The 22,211-nt window shown below is 42.4% G+C and overlaps 1 protein-coding gene across 1 annotated transcript; it reads right to left on the reverse strand.

The window, feature by feature from the left end:
• Positions 1 to 1,466: 1,466 nt before the first annotated feature.
• On the reverse strand, positions 1,467 to 19,377 carry TNFSF15 (TNF superfamily member 15). The gene is made up of 4 exons (XM_090275972.1): positions 19,095 to 19,377; positions 6,883 to 6,925; positions 5,868 to 5,915; positions 1,467 to 2,326 (listed from the first exon to the last, which is right to left on the reverse strand). Exons 1-4 carry the CDS (start codon positions 19,371 to 19,373, stop codon positions 1,875 to 1,877), a joined length of 822 nt encoding a protein of 273 aa, XP_090132098.1. The 5' UTR covers positions 19,374 to 19,377; the 3' UTR covers positions 1,467 to 1,874.
• Positions 19,378 to 22,211: the final 2,834 nt, after the last annotated feature.

Raw genomic sequence — 22,211 nt, forward strand, 5'->3', positions numbered from 1 at the left:
TTATCAAGCTTGTTTTATAGTTACTGAGAAACCTTTCCTTTCTGCTTTAAGAAAAGGGTAATTCCTCCATCTGAGAGGCCCTTTCCCCAAGGCCATCTGTTGTCCGCCCACCTTCTTTCAGAACTCACTTCCTCTGAGAAGACTCTTCTGAACCAGGTGGAGGTGACCACACCCTTCTCTGTGCTTCCACTGAGCCCAGTGATGACTCTTGAGAAGCTGAAGGCTTTAGAGCCTTAACCTCCCAACTGAGAAACTGGAAGTTAGTTTTTATTTAATTATAACTCAATAAGCATTGATCAAGTCCTGCCACACCAATCATTGTGCTCAGAAGCCCTATCCCACACCTCTGTGCCTCTGTAGTGTCCTGGCAACAAGGGGAAGAGTGATTTTGGTACCAGGTTTGCTTCCAGACCCATCGTGAGGTCTCCCACGATAGGGAGAATTTATAACAGAGTTTGAAGTGCTGAAGGCCACTCCCATGTCACACTGACACGCTCTCAGACTTCACAAAATGCTTAAAGTTAACAGGTTTCATCACCATGTTTGATCCTGGGAAACAAATTGGTGGATTCTTGCCTTACAGACAAGTCAACAGAGGCTAAAAGAGCAGAAATGTCCCTCCCACCCTTGACATATTCATGCAGGAAAATGATATACCTTAGAGAATAGGAACCCATTGATGTGCAAGAGGGACCTCCTCAATGTCCAGCCTCTCCTCCAAGGAAGAAGCCTTGGCTGAGCTGAGTAGCTAATCCCATATTTAAATCCCTTTGAATATTGTAAGAGAAAAATAGCCATATAACACTCTGCATATAAAATTGTGCATCAAAATTTGAAGCCAATCTAGGTTAACTTCTCCAGATTTGGTGATTGACTACCCCTTCCCTCACCCCCCCAGAATAAGTCCATTGCCTCTGGGCGTCAGTCAGATTTGTTGTACAGTTGGTCTAGTTAGCTCGAAATCCATGTTCAGGTTTCTTGAATGACCTGATCAGTTGGATGTCTTACATAGTCAGGAGTGCTTCAGATATCTTATGTAACACTGTCAGGTAATATATATATATATATATATATTTTTAGGACTTAGAGTTAGTCCTTGGAGCATATTGACACACATTTGACCAGGAGCCATCTAGTTATGTTCACATAACTTTTAAGTAGAGTCTGTTTTGTTCTTCAGAGTTTCTTCTGGGTAAAAGTAATGCCCAGAACATAATAGATGCTCAAGAAAACTGGTGAGTAAATGCTATTGTTGTATTTTTGACATTCATGTGCAACTCATAGTTACTTGTTTTGATGCCTGTGTACACAATAAAGGGAAAGGTAGTTTTTCTCATTTGCCACAGAGAGCATCAAGAAAAACAATTTTTTTAAAGAATATTCATGAAAAACACCAGCTTTTTTCATTTTTTAAGGCAAGGCACGAAAGTGTGTATTTTGGGGAATCTGATTAAAGATTTCTCCTTTGAAAGTTTTATACTGTTTTCTAGGGCTTTGGATTTTATTAAGGCTACTGAACTGAAGCAAATGCTTCATACTCAAATTGAACAACAACTGAGTCCATCGGTGACAAATGCATAGTAAGAAGGTGTGGAAATGCTTCGAGTAGGCCATCCATTCATTTGGTGACCAGTGTTCTAATGTTTCAAAACTCATCACTCTTCTAAGCAACCATGATAATATGTTGGCTTTCTTCTGCTTTTTTCCAATTAGTATTCTCATCAGTAAGGCATATAAAGTGTGAATTTTGGGCCGTTAATTCTATAGCTAAACTACTGTCTCTGTGGAATGTGCCAAGAAAACCATAGTGACATATGAATGAAGGAAATTAGGAACTAGGAGAAGAGGGCCCTTCTACAATGTCTGCCTTGCCCCTATAACAAGAAGGCTCCGAAGAAGGTTTTATCTTCTTCTGTGTAATCCACCAAAGAGATGTCACTGACGTTCACTGTCAGCTTGTCTCCTTCTTGCAAGGAGAACATTGCCCCTAGATAAATGGGTTGGAACCAGTAGCTGCCTATTTCACACATGGTCTTGGTCCCCATGAGGAGCTGGGTGGGCTCGGAGTGGCTGCCTGTTACCTTGGTGATGATGACAACGATGATATCTGGTGTGTTCAGTTGGCTCCCTCGGCTGACTTCACACTTGGATGTGGTACCTCGAAATGTGATCTGGGAGTAAACAAAGTAGTCTCCCGACTCGGGGATTACCAGGAATTTATTGGTGTAGTTCATCCGGTTCTTGGTGAAGGCCAGGCCAAGTTTGTGTTCCCAATCCAGAGCTGGGAACTGATTTTTCAAGACCTTTGTGGACGTTTGTTTCACAACTGCAAAGACAAGAAAGAGGATTAAGTTGCTTTTGTTAGAACCTGTGAACTTTGCAAAAAGTGTCTCATATTATTTTTAAAAAGTAAAGTGGTTGAATAAATCCAACAGCTAACAAGCTGCTTGAAGAGGACTGAGTGGCGGATATGTTCATGGATATTTGTTCACAGAGTAGCATCTTAGGCTGGTGACCTGGGGCAAATCACTTTGCCTGTCTGAGCCTGTGATTTCTTATCTGACAGTTTAAAATTTTACCTGATTCCTGTAGTCCTGGAAAAGAGTGAGGGTTAAAGAGTATTGTGTTTAGTGAAATAAGCCGGGTGGTGAAGACAAATACTGTGTGATCTCACCTAATATGGGAACCTAATGAACAAAACAAACAAACTAGCAAAATAGAACCAGAGGCATGGAAACAAGGAACAGAGTGACAGTGACCAGAGGAGAAGGGGGAGGGGGAGAAGGGGGAAAGAAGGGGAAGGGTCTAGTCAAGCAACAGGTATAAATGACCCATGGACATGGACAGCAGGGTGGGGACTGACTGTGGGAGAGGGGAGGGTGGGGCCGTGGAGAGCTGTGGTGGAAATATTGGGACAACTGTAATAGAACAATAATTAAAAAAGACATTTAAAAAAAAGAGTGAAGGTTAAGAAATTTCCCGACTCCTTTGGTCTGGGAAAGCAGCTTCCTGAGAAAAACCACTCTTCCTAAATGACTTTAGATTGATGAATGCCCCCCCCCCCCACGCCCCATTTATCTATGACAAGGCCAGACAAAAGACCTTCCAAGTTCCTATTTTTGGTCTCTCAAATAATTAGCTGAATTGTTTTATTCCCCACTGATTCAATGGAACAAAATGCTTGTTAACTGAACTTTGATTAACTTCTCTCCTTCCTCCAGGTCCCCAAACTTGGGCCCACCCTTAGCCTGAGCCAGTATACAGTTCCGCTCCTATCATGACAACCTTTCTCCCCCCTCACCTTCACCTGTTTTTTCTAACTTTGTTTACTCCTCTCTGGGCAAGAAAAACCCCTTTAGTCTAACTCTGGAGACACCTGCAGACGTCATGGTCAGTGGGTTTCCCTATTGCAATAGGACCTTCCCTCGGCCACATTCCCACCTGCAGCGATCCTTTTGCGGAAAGTTTCTTTCCTTACAAAGTCAGGATTTGTTTTTTATTTGGCATCCCTTTCCTTAAAAAAAAAAGGAGAGATAATAATGCCTGTGGAAAGGATGAGAAGAGATGGTGTATATAATTCCCTAGCTATTAGGAATATTTTCTATAAACGACATTCACTTTTATTATCCTTATTGTTTCACACATGCTGTGCTGCAAAGAGAGGACATTTGAGGTAGCCCACTGTTTCCTGTCACCCCCTTTTAACACTGTGGCCCAAAGCCACATGAAACACAGGCAGTAATGAATTTTTAAAAATCCACATGCAGAGATCCAGGACATTTTGGAAATGCTTTTCTGATGTCAACAGGGTCAAAATATAAGCCAATGTAATTGACTTGTGGTGTGGAAGGGACCAGGGCTGTGGGTCGCTTGGGCCCCATTCCAATCCTGACTCTGCAGCTCTAGGTTATTAATCAACCATGTAGGTTCCTTCTCCTCTCTGAGTCTTAATTTTCTGTTTGTGAACTGGAGTTAAAGCTCCCTCCTAGTCTTGTTCTGAAGACTAAATGAGTAAAAGAAGCATGGAAATTTTCACCACAATGGCTAGATACAGCATTACTCAATATGTACTTTTTTTTTTGGCCAAAATAAACTAGCATCTTTCATTCTGACAGATTAAAAAATAAGCCTATTTCATTACATATATTTTCATATGTTTCTACGTTTGCATTATTTACATGTATACATTATGTAGAACCTATGAATGAAAGCTTTCATGAAGTGTATCTATAGCAAAAACATTAGTAGAATCAAACCATATTTCAAATAAAATAATCTACAATAAAGTTATACTTTTCAGGGAAAATAAAACATTTTAATTTCCTACAACTACTTTTGAAGTCCATGGTAATCACCATTATGTACTGTCAGCCACAATTTTGGGACTGGTTATGTTTAAAACATTTAGCAATCTTCACTCCTGGTGGTTGACTAGAAACCTGGTTCCTGGATTTATTCTAAAGCATGTTTCCCATTGCTGACTAGACTATGGTTTCTTTTGCAACTATGATACATATTCAGAATGTGTATGTTCTCTCCCGGCCCCTGCACTAAATGGTCTTTGGCGAGCTCTGTTGGTTCTTTGCAAAAATATATGAAAGATATTTTTATGAGTCACCTATGATAGTCTCTATTCTTTCTTTGTTGGTGATGTAGTAGATTAGAAAAGAAAAAATTCCCCCCAGATAATACAAAAGCAAAATTTATTTACTCTCTAAATAAAGCAAGTTCTGTTAAATTGGTATGCAATTAGCTCTGTTGACATAGCAGCAAGTAGGAGTTTGGGTAGGAAGTATGTTGTAATGGAAACAGCATAGTTCTGAGAGTCAAGCTCAGCTCTCAGCTCTTCTTAGTCATGTCACTTGGGATAAGTGCATTTAGCTGTCCCTATCTCACTGGACTAAAATACAGATTAAATAAAGCATAGATATCCACAGTGTCTGACACATATGAGGATTTCAATAGAGCCTAGATTCCCTCATCAATTTCAACTCCCTCCATTCACTAGGAAGAGGGATGACATCTCCATACTCAGTTTTTAAGATTTCCTGCTCAGCTTGTTCAGTCTCACCCATTCTTAGAGGTGAGTGGTAAGGGATGGCATCTTGGCATCTCCCTAGTCCTAATCCTCATGCAGGACTCTCCACAAACAGCTTCCTCTTGAACAGATGTTAAGACAAATGTGTTGGGCCCAGGGATATTTCCCTGTGGGTTGCAGGTTTTTTTTTTTTTTTTTTTTATGTCAGGAGGTTATGCTTACTTTTTAACTTATTTTTCAATAGTTTTTTTTAACACTTTCCTTCACTGCTTTGACTTTTTGTCTAGAGTCTTAGAGATATATACACAACTCCGGATGTGAGATGCCAGGAATTTCAATGCGAGACTTGGAGAGCTGGCCAACTGGTGATACTATGAGATTGCTCTTACTCTTTTCACATCAAAGCATATTCTTTGGAAATACCTACGTGAATGTAAATGTCCAATAACTTCATTTTGTATAGGGCACAGATGGACTTGAGAAATTGGCAAATCAAGGGATCATCCATCTTTGACCAGATTAGTAATTACATGAATCCCAGAGTCTGAGGAAAGCCATTTCTGAATGACTGAGTGTGTGAATGAAAGCAAGAAACAGTAGAGAAAGGAAGAGGGCTGATAGCATCTGAAAGATAATGTCCAAGAGACCTGGGCCTTTGGATCTTTCAAGGATGAAAGACATCTGAACACCCTTGACAGAGAGGAGGAGTCTGTTACTAAGGGGTGTGATTTCCTGTTTGAAGCTACTAGACGGAGTTTTTGCAAACACCGTGAAATAAATCTCAGGCCCATGGCTTTCGTCTCCTGGAAAGCACACCAGGGATAATTACCTGTGAGGTGTGCCCTTGGCTTATCTCCGCCAGATCTGGGAGGCACATCTGGAAGGGAAGGAGAAAAACACTTGGTATGAGTCAGAGGGTGACTGAAGTAAAGACAACATTTGGGGAGTTGCATGGTGCCTGAAAGAAATATGCCTTTTCTCCAGCTTGGTCCAGTTCTCTTCTTAGCAAAATTTTTTTCTTTCCTTTCTTTCTTTTCAGGAACATGGGAGTTTCAGGAGAAAGTCTTAAACACAAACGAATCTCAGCTCAGTGACTTTGGGCAAGTTATTGAACCTGTCTCAGACTTTGTTTTTTCATCTCTAAATGGGTACACTAATTCCTACCATGGGTGGAGAGTGTTCAGAAAGATTCCTGGCATAGTGGGTGCTCAGTAAAGGCCACCTTGCCTCTCCTTTCCTCCTACTACTTCTGTGGGAGAAAATTGGCGTTTTTTCCTTCTTTATGGTCCCTTTAACCGTATCCAGTGAGGTATCTGGACGGCCTAACAGAATAGGAGTGGGAACCACTCTGTAGCTCTATGACTTTGACAGGTCCCTTTCCATTTCTGGTCCTTTGTTTCCCTATCAGTTCTCCAGAAAATCTAAGAATTTCCTCCTGGTTCTTAGAGATGATTATATTGGACAAGTGTGTTCTAACTAGAGTGATAAAGATGTTGTTGATGATAAAAAGGAAAAAAATAATTTTATTCTTTTGATGTGGTAGGCGTTGTTCTAATACTTTTACAGGAATTAACTAATTTAATTCACATTAAACCTGGGAGGTATGTACTATCATAACCATTTTTATAGTTGAGTGAATTGAGACAGAGGCAATTGAAATATTTAACCAAAGCCCATCAATCTATAGGCCTTGCACTTGGCCATGGCACCATTTTGCCTTCTTAGTGGCTGGAGAGGCCCCTCACTTCTCTGGGTATGCATCCCTCTGAACCTCCTAAATACCAGAACTATTAGCTATGTTTTTGTTCCCCACAAGAAAAGGCATCAAATATGAACATACTTACAAACTCGCTGAGGTGAAGGTCCTAATTCCTGTCCTTTTGAAGTCTGTTGGGAAAGAAAGATACAGTTCAGACCATCTGTGCTCTTTTTGATGCCAATATCCATACAGTTGCCCAAAGCATTGGTATGATTAAGATGCTGCCATTACCCCGCCTGGGTACTCTGAGATGAAGGAAATGGAAATGAGGATATTTGGTGCATGCAAATCTTGCATCCAAGCTTTCCCCTTTCCTCCTCCAGCACCCTAATGACTTTTCTCATGCTTTTGCTTGTCTCTGAAGCTCCACTTAAAGATTCTGTCCCAGGAGCTTTTCCTGTTCTATTCTAGGGCACTCCAACATTTTGTCAGTGGTTCTATTAATATTTGAATGAATAATGGCACTTGCTTCATTTTTTTCCTCCACAATTTAAAAATTGTAACTACTTTAAAAAATGATTCAGAAAAAGAAATGATCACTATAGTCTCCTTCTCCCCAGTCTCTTCAATTCTTTCTTGCTTCCTTGTAATGCGTGATGATTTTTTTCTTCATTGCAATTCTAGTTTGTGAGTTATTTCAGATACCACATGGTAATGTGAGAGTAACTGCTTTGGAAGCAGACAGACCTGGACTTGAATCCTAATTCCACCAATTATTAACAATATAATCTTGAGCAAGACACTTACTCTGAGCTTTGGTGTCTTCATTTGTAAAATGGGAATAATAACATCCATTGTCCTAGATAACTCTTAGGTTTGATATGAGGGTCAACTCAGATGAACAAAATAAACTAACAAAATAGAAACAGACTCATAGATACAGAAAACAGAGTGACAGCTGTCAGAGGGGATGGCAGTTGGGGGGCTGGGTGAAAAAGGTGAAGGGTTTAAGCAAAAAACCCAAACAAACCAAAAACTCATAGACGCAAACAACAGTATGGTGATCACCAGAGAGAAGGGGGGATGGGGGGAGGTAGGAGAGGGTAAAGGGGGGGATAAATGGCGATGAACGGAGACTTGGCTTTGGGTGGTGAACACACAGCACAATATATAGACATTGTATTATGCCGTCCCAATAAATTCAGTAAAAATAAAAATAAAAAAAAAAAGAAAATGTACAACTGGTTCAAAGAAGGCATGGAAACTAAAGCAATCACTGCTCGCATGCCAGAATAGAAAGCTTAGGAGCAAAAAATCACTGTCTTACATTTTATAACATTTCCAAAGAACCTTCTCTGATATGACTTTGACTCAACCCAGAGTCTTCTGATTTGGTTCTCGTAATTGCTCAGTTCCTACCAATGGTAATCCTCACATCACTGTGGGCAGTTGATCAGTCTTACATCTTAAAATTCGTATGTATGTGTGAGTGTCTACTGTGAATGAGGAATTGTGTGTCTGTGTGAATATAAGAGAAGACAGCTCCATCGGTGGGAAAGAATGTTTTTTTGCACCTGTGTATCTGTCTTCCTGTGTCTGTGGCATGGTGTTCTGTGCATGGATGTTTCTACATACATATATGTGACCATGTGAATATAGCTGCACCATTTATGTGTCTAGGTCTGAGAACAGTTCTGTGACAATAGTGATTATGTTAGAACCCAGATGATCAGTCTCTTTTTACTCTTAAGCCACACAACCTAAGATTTACTGGGAGCCCTCTTGAGGACAAAGATCTTGCCTTTGATTAGCAAACTGACTTCAGTTCCCTTTTCTCTGCTTCCTAATTCTGTTAACGGTACCACCACTGCTTCCCCTCCGTTACCAGGCCTAAAATTTGCTCATTTCTTCCTCCACAAACCCAAACTGTTGTTTCTACTTTGCAGATGTTCTCTTTCCTGAATCCAGTCCAGGCCTCAGCATGCTGCTCGCCTGCATTCTTCCAAGAAGCTCCTAACAGGTCTCTCCTGCATTTGGTCTCTTCTTTTCTCTAATCCATCTCTTAGCCTGCTTTCAGAGGGCTGTCTTTAAAACACCACGTTATGGAGACACTTATCTTGGCATTCAAAGTTACGATTTACCATCCCAGTCCCTGAGGTGGGGTAATCAGGGAAAAGTACCCCTGACCTGAGTCTTATAGGCCCCACAGGTATTAGCCAGGTGATAAAAGGTAATAACCATTTCTGACAAGGTCCATAGATTGTGCAAAAGTAAGGAGGCCCAACAGCACACAGGAGCAGTAGGGAAACTGCAAGGATTTCTGCTTCCAGATGAACATACTACTATACATTTATCATAGGGTCATGAGTACAGTGGTCTTTGAAAAGCAAAGCTAAATGATATGACTACTTGTCCAGCATCAATAACTTTGATGAAGAAGAAGCCTAAAATGAGCTTATTTTGTAACTTGTTTCCTTACTTGCTATTGACAAAGATGATAAAGAATCAGTCCTTTGGCAAGGCAGAAAACTGAAGGTGGGGTTCTCAGAGAGAATGAGGGAGAGCTTGGTTGTATCCTTTCATGTAGGGAATGATACTTTCCCTGATTGGTCTTCTCTGATTCATTTATTCTGCTAAGAAATCTTCTCGAATATCCTACTGATTGTTGGCTAAACAGACACTCAGCTAAGAGTATGGAGCGTTCCTTTTGGCTCATAATCCCCCTGTTATTAGCATGTATCTGGGATGTGAGCACATTTCCCTCTTTTCTAGATTTCTATAACTTGGGAACACATTTTATTTTCATATATGATTGTATGTAAATGGATTTTAGTGACCTCAAAATGCCACTAAATATCTGGAGGCTGTGATAATGCCAGTTGGCAGATGTTGAAGAACACAGCATCCCAAGAGTCCCAAGAAGAACATCAGCTAGGATTCTTTTTCCAAGAACAACATCTAAAACCTTCCATTGCTGTTTGTCTTAATAATGACTCTCTCATGAGAGAAAGACTGTTGCAACGGGAAGCAAGAAAGAATGAAGAGAAGATTAGAGAGGAAGAAATAGTATTATAGTTTATTTGGGGAAGGGTTTATGCATTTGAGTTGGCTCAATGCCTGCTGTCCAGATGTTTGCTGCAACACTAGGCCAATAAAATACCTACTCTCATCAACCCTGACTCATCTTCATAGCTTTTGGGTTACTCTGGGGTACCCAGGAGATGGGGCTCCTAAAGATCAGTGCAACATTCGCTTCTGAATATGAATAGACATGGTATTTTAGAGCATCCCAGAAGAATTTTATTTATTTCCCTTTAACTGCCTTCTCAAACCACTGGTTGAGAACCAGGATCCTATTTTATTTTCCCCTCTGAACATTTATCAATCCCTGAAGTCACATTACTTATGTGTGTATTTATTTGCTTTTCTCTCTCTAGTAGAATTCAAGCTGCATGCTGGCAAGGACCTAGTCTGTCTGTCTTGCTCACCACTATACTCCTGGTGCCTCAGTTTGTGCCTGGCACCTCTGCTGGATGATCCAATCAGCAAAATACGCTGATGCTCAGGCATCAGAAAGACAAGCAGAAAAGAGAGCAGAGGCTGGAGAAAGGTTAAGCTTCAGTGACTTTAGCCAGAGTTTCGCAATCCAAAAAACTAGGAAAAAGACATTTTTACTTTAGCATGCATGCAAAGTTTTGAGTTTTTGTTTAGATTAAAAAATTTAAATATGTAGATGTGGGTAGCCAAAATCTTTTAGGACTGGGGTCGCTATAGGTTTTCATCAGGCTCTGCTTGGAGCATAGTCATGGCTCTAAAAATGTTTGTTGAAAGTTGGGAGCTTCGGTCAGAAGCCAGAGCCAGAAAAGGCCACTGTGTATGCCATGGGCCTGCATGTTAGTGGGTGACTACTACCCTGGGGCATGTATGAGCCTGAGCAGAGGAAGTGGGGCTTTTTACCCCTTAGTCCCTATAGGTCATGCAATTTTGGCTCTCATTTGGTTTTCTTTCTTTGTTTCTCCTCTCTCTCTCTTTTTTTTTTTTGTTGTGTTGATTGTAATCCTTGACTCAAACTAACCATAACCTATTACTATAGGCATTTTGGGGACTACTCTAATTCTTCAAACAGGAAAGACAGATGATGGAGGAAAGGAGGAGACTACCATCTGGCTGAGTGCCAGGTCTTGTGTTGGGTGTTTATTTGTGTTACTCATCTGATAATCCAGGTATTCTCAAAGGAATATATCACCTTTTTATAGTCTTTGTAAGCCAAAGGTCAAAGAGTAAATGCATGGTCTGGGATCTGGATATTTAGACCAAGTACACATGCTGGATTATATCAGGAGCCCCATGAGCATTAGCTGAGCACACACAATGGAAGATAGAACCTAAAGCAAGATGGTCTTTGAGATGATCTTCTTGGTATTTTCCTCCAAAAAGTCCTTTGAGTGTATTTTAACTAACGACCCATTTAGACTTTCTCCCGTATTCTGTAGTCTCTCCCTAGTATATTCATAAACAGGAAGAGATATCCATTGCTTGCCCATAGTTGAAAAGGCCGAAGTGTTTTATGACCCTTAATATTCTTCCAGAACTTCTAGGGGAAAGACACAGACATTTGCTTCCTTGTCTTTTCCACTTGCTTATCTCTGTCCTTGCACAAGGATAAATCTGACCTAGAAATGTTTCATTCCAAGGCCATTCCATTTGATCATCTGCTAAGTTGCACGAGATAGGGTTTGGTTTATAGGCAACATCCACAGTGGTGCAAAGCAAAGAATACAGTGTTTTCGGCAGAGCAAATGCGGAAATCCCAGCTCTATTATTTCCTGGCGGTCTGACTTTTGTATGTCACCTGACCTCAGTGAGACTGTTCTCTCATCAATCAAAGCATAATGATTCTTTTTCCCAGGACTATTGTGATGGCTAAGTAAGACCAGCCAGTTTGTTTGTGGATATCCAATCCCTTTTCCTTCTTTCTTCTGGGCTCAATGAATGCTTGTGGCGTATGTTGTTGGTTCTGTAGAGCGTCCGTCCCTTCAGTTTCAAGTTTTAGTGATAAACGGAAGCCACTCTGTCTCTTTATGACCAGTGCAGATTAGGATCCTTTAGGAGCTCTGGAAGGCTTCTTTCTTGTCCGAACAGGAGAGGCTTCCTCAGTTCCCAGGTTGCTTTTGAACTTCTGCCCTTTCAGAATGCAAAAGGGTGAAGGGCATGGAATATATTCTCCATGCATTTCAAAACCTAAGCTAGTTGCTTCTGTCAGCTGAGGGGATGACCCCTGGTAGCCACTGTCCTGCTGCAGCTGGGCATCGTGTGGTCTGTCAGGTGAGACTGCTAGGCACTGACTGATGCGTGTGTAGACTCTAACAGGTAAGCAAATGGACCCTGGAATCCCAAGCTAGAAGCTGCACCGGATGTTTTGGATTCACAGCCGCAGCTCGCTTGCCCTTCCTTCCTTTGCTCTTGCACTGCTCACCTCCAATAACCTTTGCTCTTTGCCCACAGCCTGACCTTTGGAGTGAGTTGGGCTTCTCTTCCAGCATGCCAGGACTCCCTGAGGTTACAGCAGGGGCAACTGCATGCTCTGTGCTTTGCAGTTTACAAAGTGCTTTTATCTCAGCTGTCTGTTTCCTCTAGACAACTCTGAAAGGGGATTATTATGATTGCCCTCATACCAGCAAAGGAAACAGCTTAAGTGTGATGAAAGGGCTCACCCAAGGTGGAGTGCCAGGGAAATAATGTCTGTTGAGCATCTACTTGACAACAGTTGCTTTTTGGATATCTCCATGCAGAACTCTCAGCAAAGTGCTATGAAGACAACATGTTAACCTTCCCATTTTATAGATAGGAAGTGTAAGGCTGAGGGAGGTCAGGTACCTTGTGCATCCCTCCATCCCTGTCTCCATTTGGCAAACACTTAATGAGTATCTTCTGTGTGCCAGGTACAGCTAGGTGCTCTCAGGGGAGGAAGGAGACTAGCATTTATTGAGCACGTACTATATGACAGACATGTTTCAAATGTCATTGCTAAATCTTCCTGACCACTCTAGAAGATAAATAATTTGCTGGGCATATACCCAAAGGCAGATTCACATAGTGTTTAGTGGGAATGTATATGGTGGATTTGAACCCCAAAGTCACACTCTTAACTGTATGAGTGGGCCCATGGCTTAACTTTTCTAAACCTCAGTTTCATCATCTCTAAAATGGAGATAATAGCAGAACTTGTCTCATTGTGAGGGTTCAAGGATTGACTGAGATGATGCATGTGGTAATAACAGTAAATGTGTATTGCATGTGTTTATATCAGACACCACACTAAGGCCTTTATACACCTGATCTCACTTGTTCTTCTCAAAATCCTAAATATGAAAAAGCTTAGAATGGAGTCTGGTATATAATGAATTATTATAAGGTCACAGCTGTGATGTGGTGAAGCCGTGATTCCCCCTCAGTCTGTGTCACTCTGAAGCCTGAGCTGGCATCATTATGGGGTCCTCTTCTGAGAGGAGATGTAGGGTCTCAGGGAAATGGGTGTGTGGAAGGGCATAGGGGTACAGGGACCAAGGGGAAGAGCCTTGGAGGGATTTTCAGGGAGGGGTGAAAGTGAGATTAGAGGGAACCAAGGAGAACTTGGGGAGAGTGTGTACAGATATTTCTAGAAGTAGGACCTGGGAGGGAAGGACAGAGGTAGGATACTGGTACAACTCTGAGAAGCAATGCCTCATATGGCCTCCCTGGTGCCCACTCTGTGGCAGGCTTGGGACTGAGCCAGTGTGGCGCATTCTGTCATGCCCAGGGCACAGTGTGTGGAGAAGATGGAGGCCTGGCCTATAGATCCCTCCTGAGAACAGAGGAAGCCAAGGATCTAAAGAAGGCCCAGGCCATGGCCAAGTGCAGCTGGGTCAAGAATGGATGAGACTATGGGTTGAGGGTGCAAGACCAGGCTAGAGAAGGAGACAGAAGTTAGCTCACAAATAGCAGACACCAAGAAAAACCCTCCAGCTCCCAAACCTGCTCTCGGGCCTGGTGATGGCAAATTCCAGAACAGGTGGAGAAGTTGTTTCCTGTGATGTAATTTCCATGAACAGGGAAATTCCCTAATTACCATTTACTAACCCCCCACCTTCTGCCAGATACTATAAGTAGTACTTTATTTTTAATTATTCCTATTTCATACATAAGAAAGCTGTGGCCCAGAAAGTTTAAGTTAGGTGGCCAAGAATTAATTGGCCAGGTCAGAATTCATACTGGGTTTGAACTTCTGACCCATTATTATTCTAAGATGCAAATCTACCTAACATTCTTCAGGAGTTTAAATAGCCTAAAATATTTTACCATGTCTATTTTTTTTGTATAGATAATACATATTTTTTGTACATAAGAGTATGTGTTTAAATATATCTCTGCCTTTCCCTTGTCACCCAGCCACCTGGTCTCTTCTCCTGGACAGAATGGAGTCTCTTTTGTCCTCTTCCCAAGATAGTCTGTGCATTTATAAACACATTCATGAATTATGTTTTCAGAAAACTAAGTGTTCCATATTCTATCTGCTGTTACATCCTTTGCTTTTTTCCCCCTTAATAACATATCTTAGAGAAATTCTCCATCTTTATATATGAAAATGCCTCATTAAAAACAAACAAATACACAAACGAAAAAACAGAGGCAGGTGCAGTTTTCCATTGCATGGAAGGACCATGATGTATTTAATTGATGCCTTATTTATGAACATGTCACCTAAAGACATTTATCCCAGACCTTTTCACATCTAATTTTGATTTCTGCTCTGCAACTTACCTGGGTAATGAGTTTGTCCCATTGACTCTTTCCTTTCATAATCAACTCCCGAAGGAAGAGTCCAGTTAAAATATGTATATATATTTTACACAATCCTGGTAACTGTTTTTGTTGCTGTTAATAAAAACCTGGAACATTCCTACAGTTGTTGTTGCTTTTCCAGTGTTTGATTTGGGGACCTAGCAAGAATGGAGTCAGTCCTGTTTGCTTATACAACGAAGGCCAAGTGACTAGAAATAGAATCTAAGTTTGGCTCTGCCCCCTAACCCCCAACCTGCTCTATGATCCTAAACTTCTCCTTCCCATCTCTGGCCCTTGGTTTCCTCAACTGTAAAACAAGGAGATAGGACTAGGTCAAGTGTCACAAACTTCCTGTTTAGGGGGTACACAGTAAACATTAACTTGGAAGGCAATACAGTCAATATTATAGTTACCCACCTCGGCTGTTGTGGTGTGAAAACAGCCAGTGTGTACATGAATGAGCATGGCTGTGTTCCAATAAACCTTTATTTACAAAAACAGGAAGTGGGTGAGTTTTGGCTGACCCCAGGACTAAGGGCATTTCCATCTCTTAGTTTCTATAAATCTGTGAAGAGCTTTCCTTTTCTAGTTAGGGGAAGGGAAGAGACAAACATTCCTCTAGTGCTCACATTGCCAGGCACTTGCTGGAAGCCGTATAGCTCTTGGAATCCTCATAGCACTTCAGTTGGGTAGGTAATATGGGAAAACTGAAACTCAGAGAGGTTGTGTACTTTGCTCACGCTCTTCCTTTTGACCTCCTTTGAGCCTCCTCAAGCCTCAATGCTTTTTTATGTTGGATTAGAAAATATTCTTAGCGATGCCAACCTCCTGCGATTGTGCCAAAGACGGGAAGAGGAACTCCCTTAGAACAGCCCTGGCAGAAGGAACAGCAAAGGATGGAAACAGAAGAACACTTGGAGTGCTGGGGGACAGAGGGAAGGCAGGGTGGCTGGAGGCCAGTGATGGGGCAGGGCAGAGGAGCGAGAGGGGTACCAGATGAGGCCACAGAGGCAGGGCCATGACACAATCCAGGGAAAGAAAGTGGTCAAAAAATCATTTTGGCTCCTGTGTGGAGAAGCCAGCCCAGGCCTTGCCTTTACAGAATTTCTTGTTTTGTATGAGGGTGATCCATTCATTCATCTATAAAAACGGTGGATGGAGAGTGCTTTCCATGATCGTAAAGCTTGATTGTGAGCAGAGAAAGAGGGGTGGGGAGGCAACATGGAAACCACAAGAGACCTGGATTTGCCAACCCAGAGACTTAGCTTTGTGACCTTGGGCACCCACACAGACTCCTCGCTTCAAGTTCCTTATCTGCCAAATGCGACTGCTCACCCCTCTCACTGCATTTCTGGGTTGCTGTGAATATCTGGTGAGATCATCTTTGTGGGAGATCTCTACAGATGTGAAATGGGAGTTAATATCCTATTATTATTATTGCTATTATAATTATTGGCTTATCTTCTGCTGCTGGGCTTGCTCCTCAGGGCTGTCAATGTATTGGAAGGGCGGGGCGACCCTCCTCTCAGTTCTCCTTGGTTAGAGTTGATTGCTTTTGGCCTGGGGAATTATAAATCCTGTGAAGACTAGATAGGTGTTTTTTTTTGTTTTTTTTTCTCGATGATGACCTGGGAGCCATTTCTTTGAAATGTGAGGGGCAGCCTGACACAATGGAGGGGAGCACTGAGTAAGAGGTCAGATGGTCTGGATTGTAGCTTAAGGTTTTGTAACCTTAAAAGGCTTTGTTACTTTCAGTGGCCTGTGTTGTCTAAAGGGTTTTAATCTGTAATGGAATCTGTAGTCTGCACCTCAGGTAGAGCATTCTATCCACCACTGACTTCCTTCCCTCTTTCAGAAACCCTTTCCTGAACCTCCTCTTCCCCCAAGGCTGGGCTAGAAGGACATCTGGCATTACATACCACATAACCCGTTTTCTTGTCATGCATCAGACTTGGAGTTCCCTAAGGCCAAGATCAAGTTTTCTTGGTAGTTGTCTGATGTGTGGCATAGAGTGACAATCACATCACAGTAAGTGTGTGAGCATAGTTTTCCCCATTAGCAAAGTTCAAAATGCCCCTGCACATGCCTTATTAGTGATGCTGAAGTATTGATAGTACTATCTTTTTTTGGTAGAAAAAGAAACAGGCTCAAAAAAAAAAAAAAAAAAATGAAGTCACATGCCTATTTTCACAAGGCCAGAGGTGGCTGAGCTGGGAATCAAACTTAGGTTTCTGAGAGCCATGACATTTTGCTGTTACGTCCACACCCACCCAAGCTCTGTTGGGTGACCTGCTTTTCCCTCCTTGAATCCCATTTTCTTCAGTCTCTTCAGAGCTGCTTATTGTCTGTTAGCCACTCTGATCCATCCTTCTTGGTCCTCCCTGTACCCTCCAAGGCTGACCTCTGGGCACACTTGCCCACTGGGAGCAGAGTGGCCCCAGGGTCCCCTCCCCCTTCTTCCTCCCTCCCTTCTGTTTTGGCAGATTGCTGGATTTCCTTTGCTCAGACTGCATCTCCTCCAGGTAGGACCACCCTCCCTCCACTTCATGTTGTAGATCTCTTTGGGTTTCTCTAAATCTCCTCCCTCCTCTTGCTCCTTCCTGCCGAGGTCTGGTGACATGCCGCCCTCTGTTGCTCATTCCCAAGATGCTTCCAGCCCTGGAGGTTTTCTTTAATCTGTCTCCATCTCAGCAAGCAGATCCTTCTTTGAACCCATTTTCAGTACTTTAAACATTCTTCTTTAAACTCTTCTTTGAATAGGCCAGCTGTTTCTTTTCAGGACCCCAGTTGCTGCACGTGCCCCAGCCTCACCCCCTTTGTCTTCCTTCTGACGCACCAAGAAGTTACATCTCCTGGCCAAACCACAGTTCCAAATGTCCTTGCATGTCTACTCTCCAGGGAGATTGGTTTAACTAAAACCAAATGTAGTTTTAGCTTTTTCATCCCTTGAGTACCTCCAAAGGCAGGCACTCAGCGCTGGCTCTTGTGGGCTTCCTGTCTAGATACAGCTCCCATCTCAAACTCTCTTCCTGACTGGGCGAGTCACTGGCCCCCTCTGGACCTGACGTGGCATTCCACGTGATTGTCTTCTAGAGCAGCACACATGTTTTCTGGCTCCTGACAACATAGGGCATCTCAGACATCATTCTGGGCAGAGGGAGTGTTTCCTTTCAGAAGACAGGAGAGTGCAAATTATGGGAGTCACTCAGCGCCTCTTCAAGAACAACTACCTCCTTCTGGCTGAGGATGGCTAGAGTCTCAGAGCACCAACTGGATGCTGCCGTTTGGCTTCCCAGGAAGCAGCACCATGGTGGCGACCCTGGGGTCACAGCCTGAGCTCTCATGCCCTGCAGTGCTGCTCTAAGATAAACAGCATTTCTGGGTGGCCTGCATATCTCTACATTTTCTGAATCACACGGGGTCTGTTTGCTGACCCTGATGAGGTGGTGAGAGTTACAGTACACATTGGCCTCAACTTGCTGTCCGTGCCTCTGCTCTGAAGTTGGCCAGTACTGTTTGGAAGCCAGGTCTCCAATTAAATCAGTTGAAAAGCCTGTTTACTCCTATGAGCATCTCATACTTTGGACTGAAATTAAGTCAGTCATCAACAGATTATGCAAGGGCATTTTCAAAAAGGAGTATTACTTGAAAGGCACATTCTCCAAGCTTTAAGATTTTTGATGTTCCTAGTTCAGAATAAGTTTTTGACACCTGTATCCCCTCATTGTTCTCCCTTGATGATATATATATATATATATATATATATATATATATATACACAGACACACCACACACACACACACACACACATACATATATTAGTATATATGTATGTATTTATTTATTTGACTAAGCTCCTCCCAGTCCCTTACCCCCACCTCCAGCAAGACATGGATGATAGACAGTCTGGCAGGCAGTTCTTTCTGGAACATTGAAAAAGAACTGTTCTAAACCCAAGTAAGGGGGTGGATTAAGTAAATTATTGCACATAGATATATAGAAATATAATACAACTATCTATATCTTCATGCTGCTATAAATTTATTAAGAATAAATTCAATGATAACATAGCAAAACGTTCAGAATAATACCATCTCATTAAAAATATGAAATTATGTATCCCCCAAATGTTAACATTTTAGAGTGGTTAGCTCTATAGGGTTATGGGTAAGGATAATATTTTCTTTTCCTAATCTGTGCTTTCAAACTTTTTTCAATGACCATTTGTTAGATATGCAATTTAAAGAGTTTTTTTTTTTCTTTTTTAAAGAAAAAGAACTTTCCCAACTTATCAGTGTACTACTATTATAATTATCTAAAAATACGGGGTTTGGTTCCCATATAAACATAAACATGAACAATTCATTCCCTGAAAATATTGAGAACAAACACCAAGTGGGGACTCTCTGCACTCCCAGCCTGCATTTCCTTTGCATGTTGAAGCAAGGAAGAAAAGGAGGGTGATGGGTCAGGAGGGAGCTCTGTCCAGGGTTGCATTAGCTTGCAGAGTCCCCAGGGCAGCTCAGTCTTGCTTACCTGGAGCACACAGGCCTCTCCCTGGGCTCTGAGCTGGCCAACGAGCAGGTAGGTGGTGAGTCCTGCCAGGATGGGGAGTGACACCAGGCAGCAGGTGAGAGCCCACTGGGCGCTGCTGCTCCTGGCTGCTAGCCTGGCTCTGGCCTTGGGCCTGCAGCTGTCGTCCTCGGGCAGCATTTCCACGCTGGCTGTTTCCCCAAAGCCCAGCCCCAGGTCCTCTGCCATGTTCCTACTGGTCCTGGAGACAGATCTGGCTCCTGGGCTGGGAGACCCCCCCATTAAATAGAAGACCAGCTCTCACAGTGGCTGAATTAATCACTGCCTACTCCTCCCCCCGGCAGCTCCTCTTCTCCCCTCCGCAACACGCTTTGCCCCGCCCGGCCAGGGAATGCACCGCCTACCACAGAAACTGAGTTCGGTTTAAAAAAAAAAAAAAGAAGAAGAAGAAAGCTTCCCAAACAGATTTATATACAGTGTGCTCATGTGCTCCTTCCATCGTTTACAGAAGGAAGTCAGGAAAGTCCCTAGAGGAGGAGAAAAGTAATTCATCAAGGCAGTGGGTGGGGCAAATTAAAACATACCTGTTTCTGCGGTGGAGGCCTGCCTGCTGGGCCAGCCTGGAAAGTGTGCTTCTGCTGGAAGTGAAAGTGAGTGGTGGGGAGGTGTGTGGCGTGGCTTGCAGACTGGGAAACGGCAGTCGGGTTTGCATCACCGCTGGTGCGAAGCGCTGCCAAGCCCTTTGTGTTTTCTGAGCCTCGTAGGGGCCCGGTCCATTGCACAGATGAGAATACCGAAGTTCTGGAAGGTAAAGGCACTTCACCTCATTCAGAGATTAAGGCAGGGGATCTAGGAAGATAATGTTCCTCTAAGTCATGTTTCAGGGCGCTTGCCTTTACCACACATGTGAAAAGGAAGTGTTTTTCTAGCCTGGGTTGACCAATTGCCTAAGCAGAGTGTGAGACCATAAAGCGACTATCTATGAGGAGAGAACATTGATTTCTCCTCTCTGATTAGCCCAGGGCTGACTGAGCGCCTGTGATAGGCCTTGCCCACAGCTGGGTGTGTATGGGGGCCACAACACGCAATAAAGGCTAACATTTATTAAACATTTGCTTTGTGCTAGTCACTGTTCTAGTGGGTTCAATGGTTCAATTAAATGACTCAATCTTGAGATGACCTTTTGATGTATTAATGTTATTATTCCCCTTTCACAGTTAAGGAGATTGAAGCAGGTGGGGTAAGCAGTAAAGCCTGTGTTGGAACTCGAGCAGACGGACTCCACAGCTGCTACCCGTCACACACACTGCCCCTGCTGCTCTGTAGTGCCTATACAGGGACACCTGCACCTGGGCCATCCCTTCCAGTTGGGGGATGGGGAGGCTTCCTGGAGAAAGAGGTGGTTCTGGAGTTAGACCTTGAAGCTTAGGGAGGGGGATATCAGAGAAGAGAAGGGGGGTCTCTGCAAAAAGAGGGGTTACAGAAAGAGGAAAGCTCAAGGATGTCCTGTGGCAACCAGTCGGACTAACGCCTCCGTTCAATTGCTTCTTTTCTTTATATCACAGCCTATCCCCTTCGGGCTATGTGGACAGGCCTTTTATGACCTGGTCCCTGCCTACCGTCACCCCTCCCCAATGCCCAGCCTCATCTCTTAGTATTTTCTCAAGCTGCAATCCTCAGCCCCCCAGTGCACTGTGGACTAGCTGCTCTGTTGCACACAGTGTTCCCTTCACTGTGTAAGCTTCCAGTCCTTTCCCTTCATAACCCCATGCTCTTCTATTTATTAAACTTCACATAAAAAACTTTCCTGCATCTTCCTACCTCCAAGCTTGGGTGAGATGCTCATCTATGTTCTTCTGCTACCATTGAATATTTCATACTAGACTGTGATTGGCTATTTTCCCATCACTCCCATTAAACCATCAGATCTAAGAGGGCAGGTACTAGGTTATATCCCTTCCCTGTGGCTGTAGCACTTAATAGTGACTATCACATAATGGACTCTTAATCAACATCTATTAAAATAAGCATTAAACATACTTCTAAAGAATCCCAGCAAAGAATGATTTTTATGTCCCTTGGTTACCCATTCAGTTAACAAATCTAATAAGAAACTTCTCCTTGAAACTAACCTAAACCTTTGCTGTTATAACTGTTTTTTTTTTCCTTTATAACTTTTAAATACATAATCACACTTAATATCTGATCATCTTAAAGGGATTTACAAATGTATTCTTATGCTTGTATTTCTTTTTTAGAAAACTGGTGTGGTTGATTAAACCAGGTTCTTAAAAGTGGTAAATGTATGGGCTCAAATGAAGTGTTACATATTATCATCTACAATATAAAAAGGCCTTGAGAAATGGTGAATACTAAAAACACCAAGTTGGGGATCTGGAGACCTGGCTTTTAGTTCCTCTATTCTGTGAGCCTGGGAACTCTAGCAGATAGTCCCACTCTAATGTACCTGGCTACTGCCAAACATTATAACTAACATTGTTATTATTCTGTTTAAAGTAAATGTCAGTGGATTCTGTGTTTGTGCCTGGGGAATGTCCTTTGGGAAGTTAAGAAGACTTTCAGGTCATGGACCTATAGACATATCTTTGAGATAAGTATAGATGTCGATTTACATGTAGTTGTAAGTTTTCCCCAAGGTGACATCTTACATCAGTATAGTATAATGTCACAATAAAAAAATTGACGTTGATACTCAGATCCCATACTTTCATTATATTTACTAGTTGTTGGTGTATGTATTTAATTCTGTGCAATTCATCACGTGCAGGTTCATGAGAGCATCGCCATAGTCAAGATAACAGGAAGGGTCCATCACAAGTATTCCCATGCTATGTTTTATAGTCACAGCTACTACCCTCTGTCTCCTCTTTCCTTAACCCTTGGCAGCCACTAATCTGCTCTTGAAATTGATAATTATGTTATTTTACAAATGTTATATAAATGGAATCATACAGTCTCTATCCTTTTCAGATTGGCGTTTTTTCACTTGGCATGGTTTCAGTTGAAGTTCTTCCAAATTATTACAGGACTAATAGTTCATTTCTTTTGATTGCTGAATAATGGTCCATGGTGTGGAGGTACCACAGTTTGCTTAACCAT

Source organism: Furipterus horrens, unplaced genomic scaffold, assembly GCF_987537825.1.
Source record: "Furipterus horrens unplaced genomic scaffold, mFurHor1.1.pri manual_scaffold_4, whole genome shotgun sequence".
NCBI classification, from domain to species: Eukaryota; Metazoa; Chordata; class Mammalia; order Chiroptera; family Furipteridae; genus Furipterus; species Furipterus horrens.

Excerpts from the sequence above, each read along its gene's own strand:
- TNFSF15 (XM_090275972.1), bottom strand. The coding sequence starts at position 19,373 with ATGGGGGGGTCTCCCAGCCCAGGAGCCAGATCTGTCTCCAGGACCAGT. Across the intron at positions 6,926-19,094 it reads GAGAGGCCTGTGTGCTCCAG|ACTTCAAAAGGACAGGAATT; the intron begins GTAAGCAAGACT and ends CTTTCCCAACAG. Across the intron at positions 2,327-5,867 it reads GCCAAGGGCACACCTCACAG|TTGTGAAACAAACGTCCACA; the intron begins GTAATTATCCCT and ends TTGTCTTTGCAG.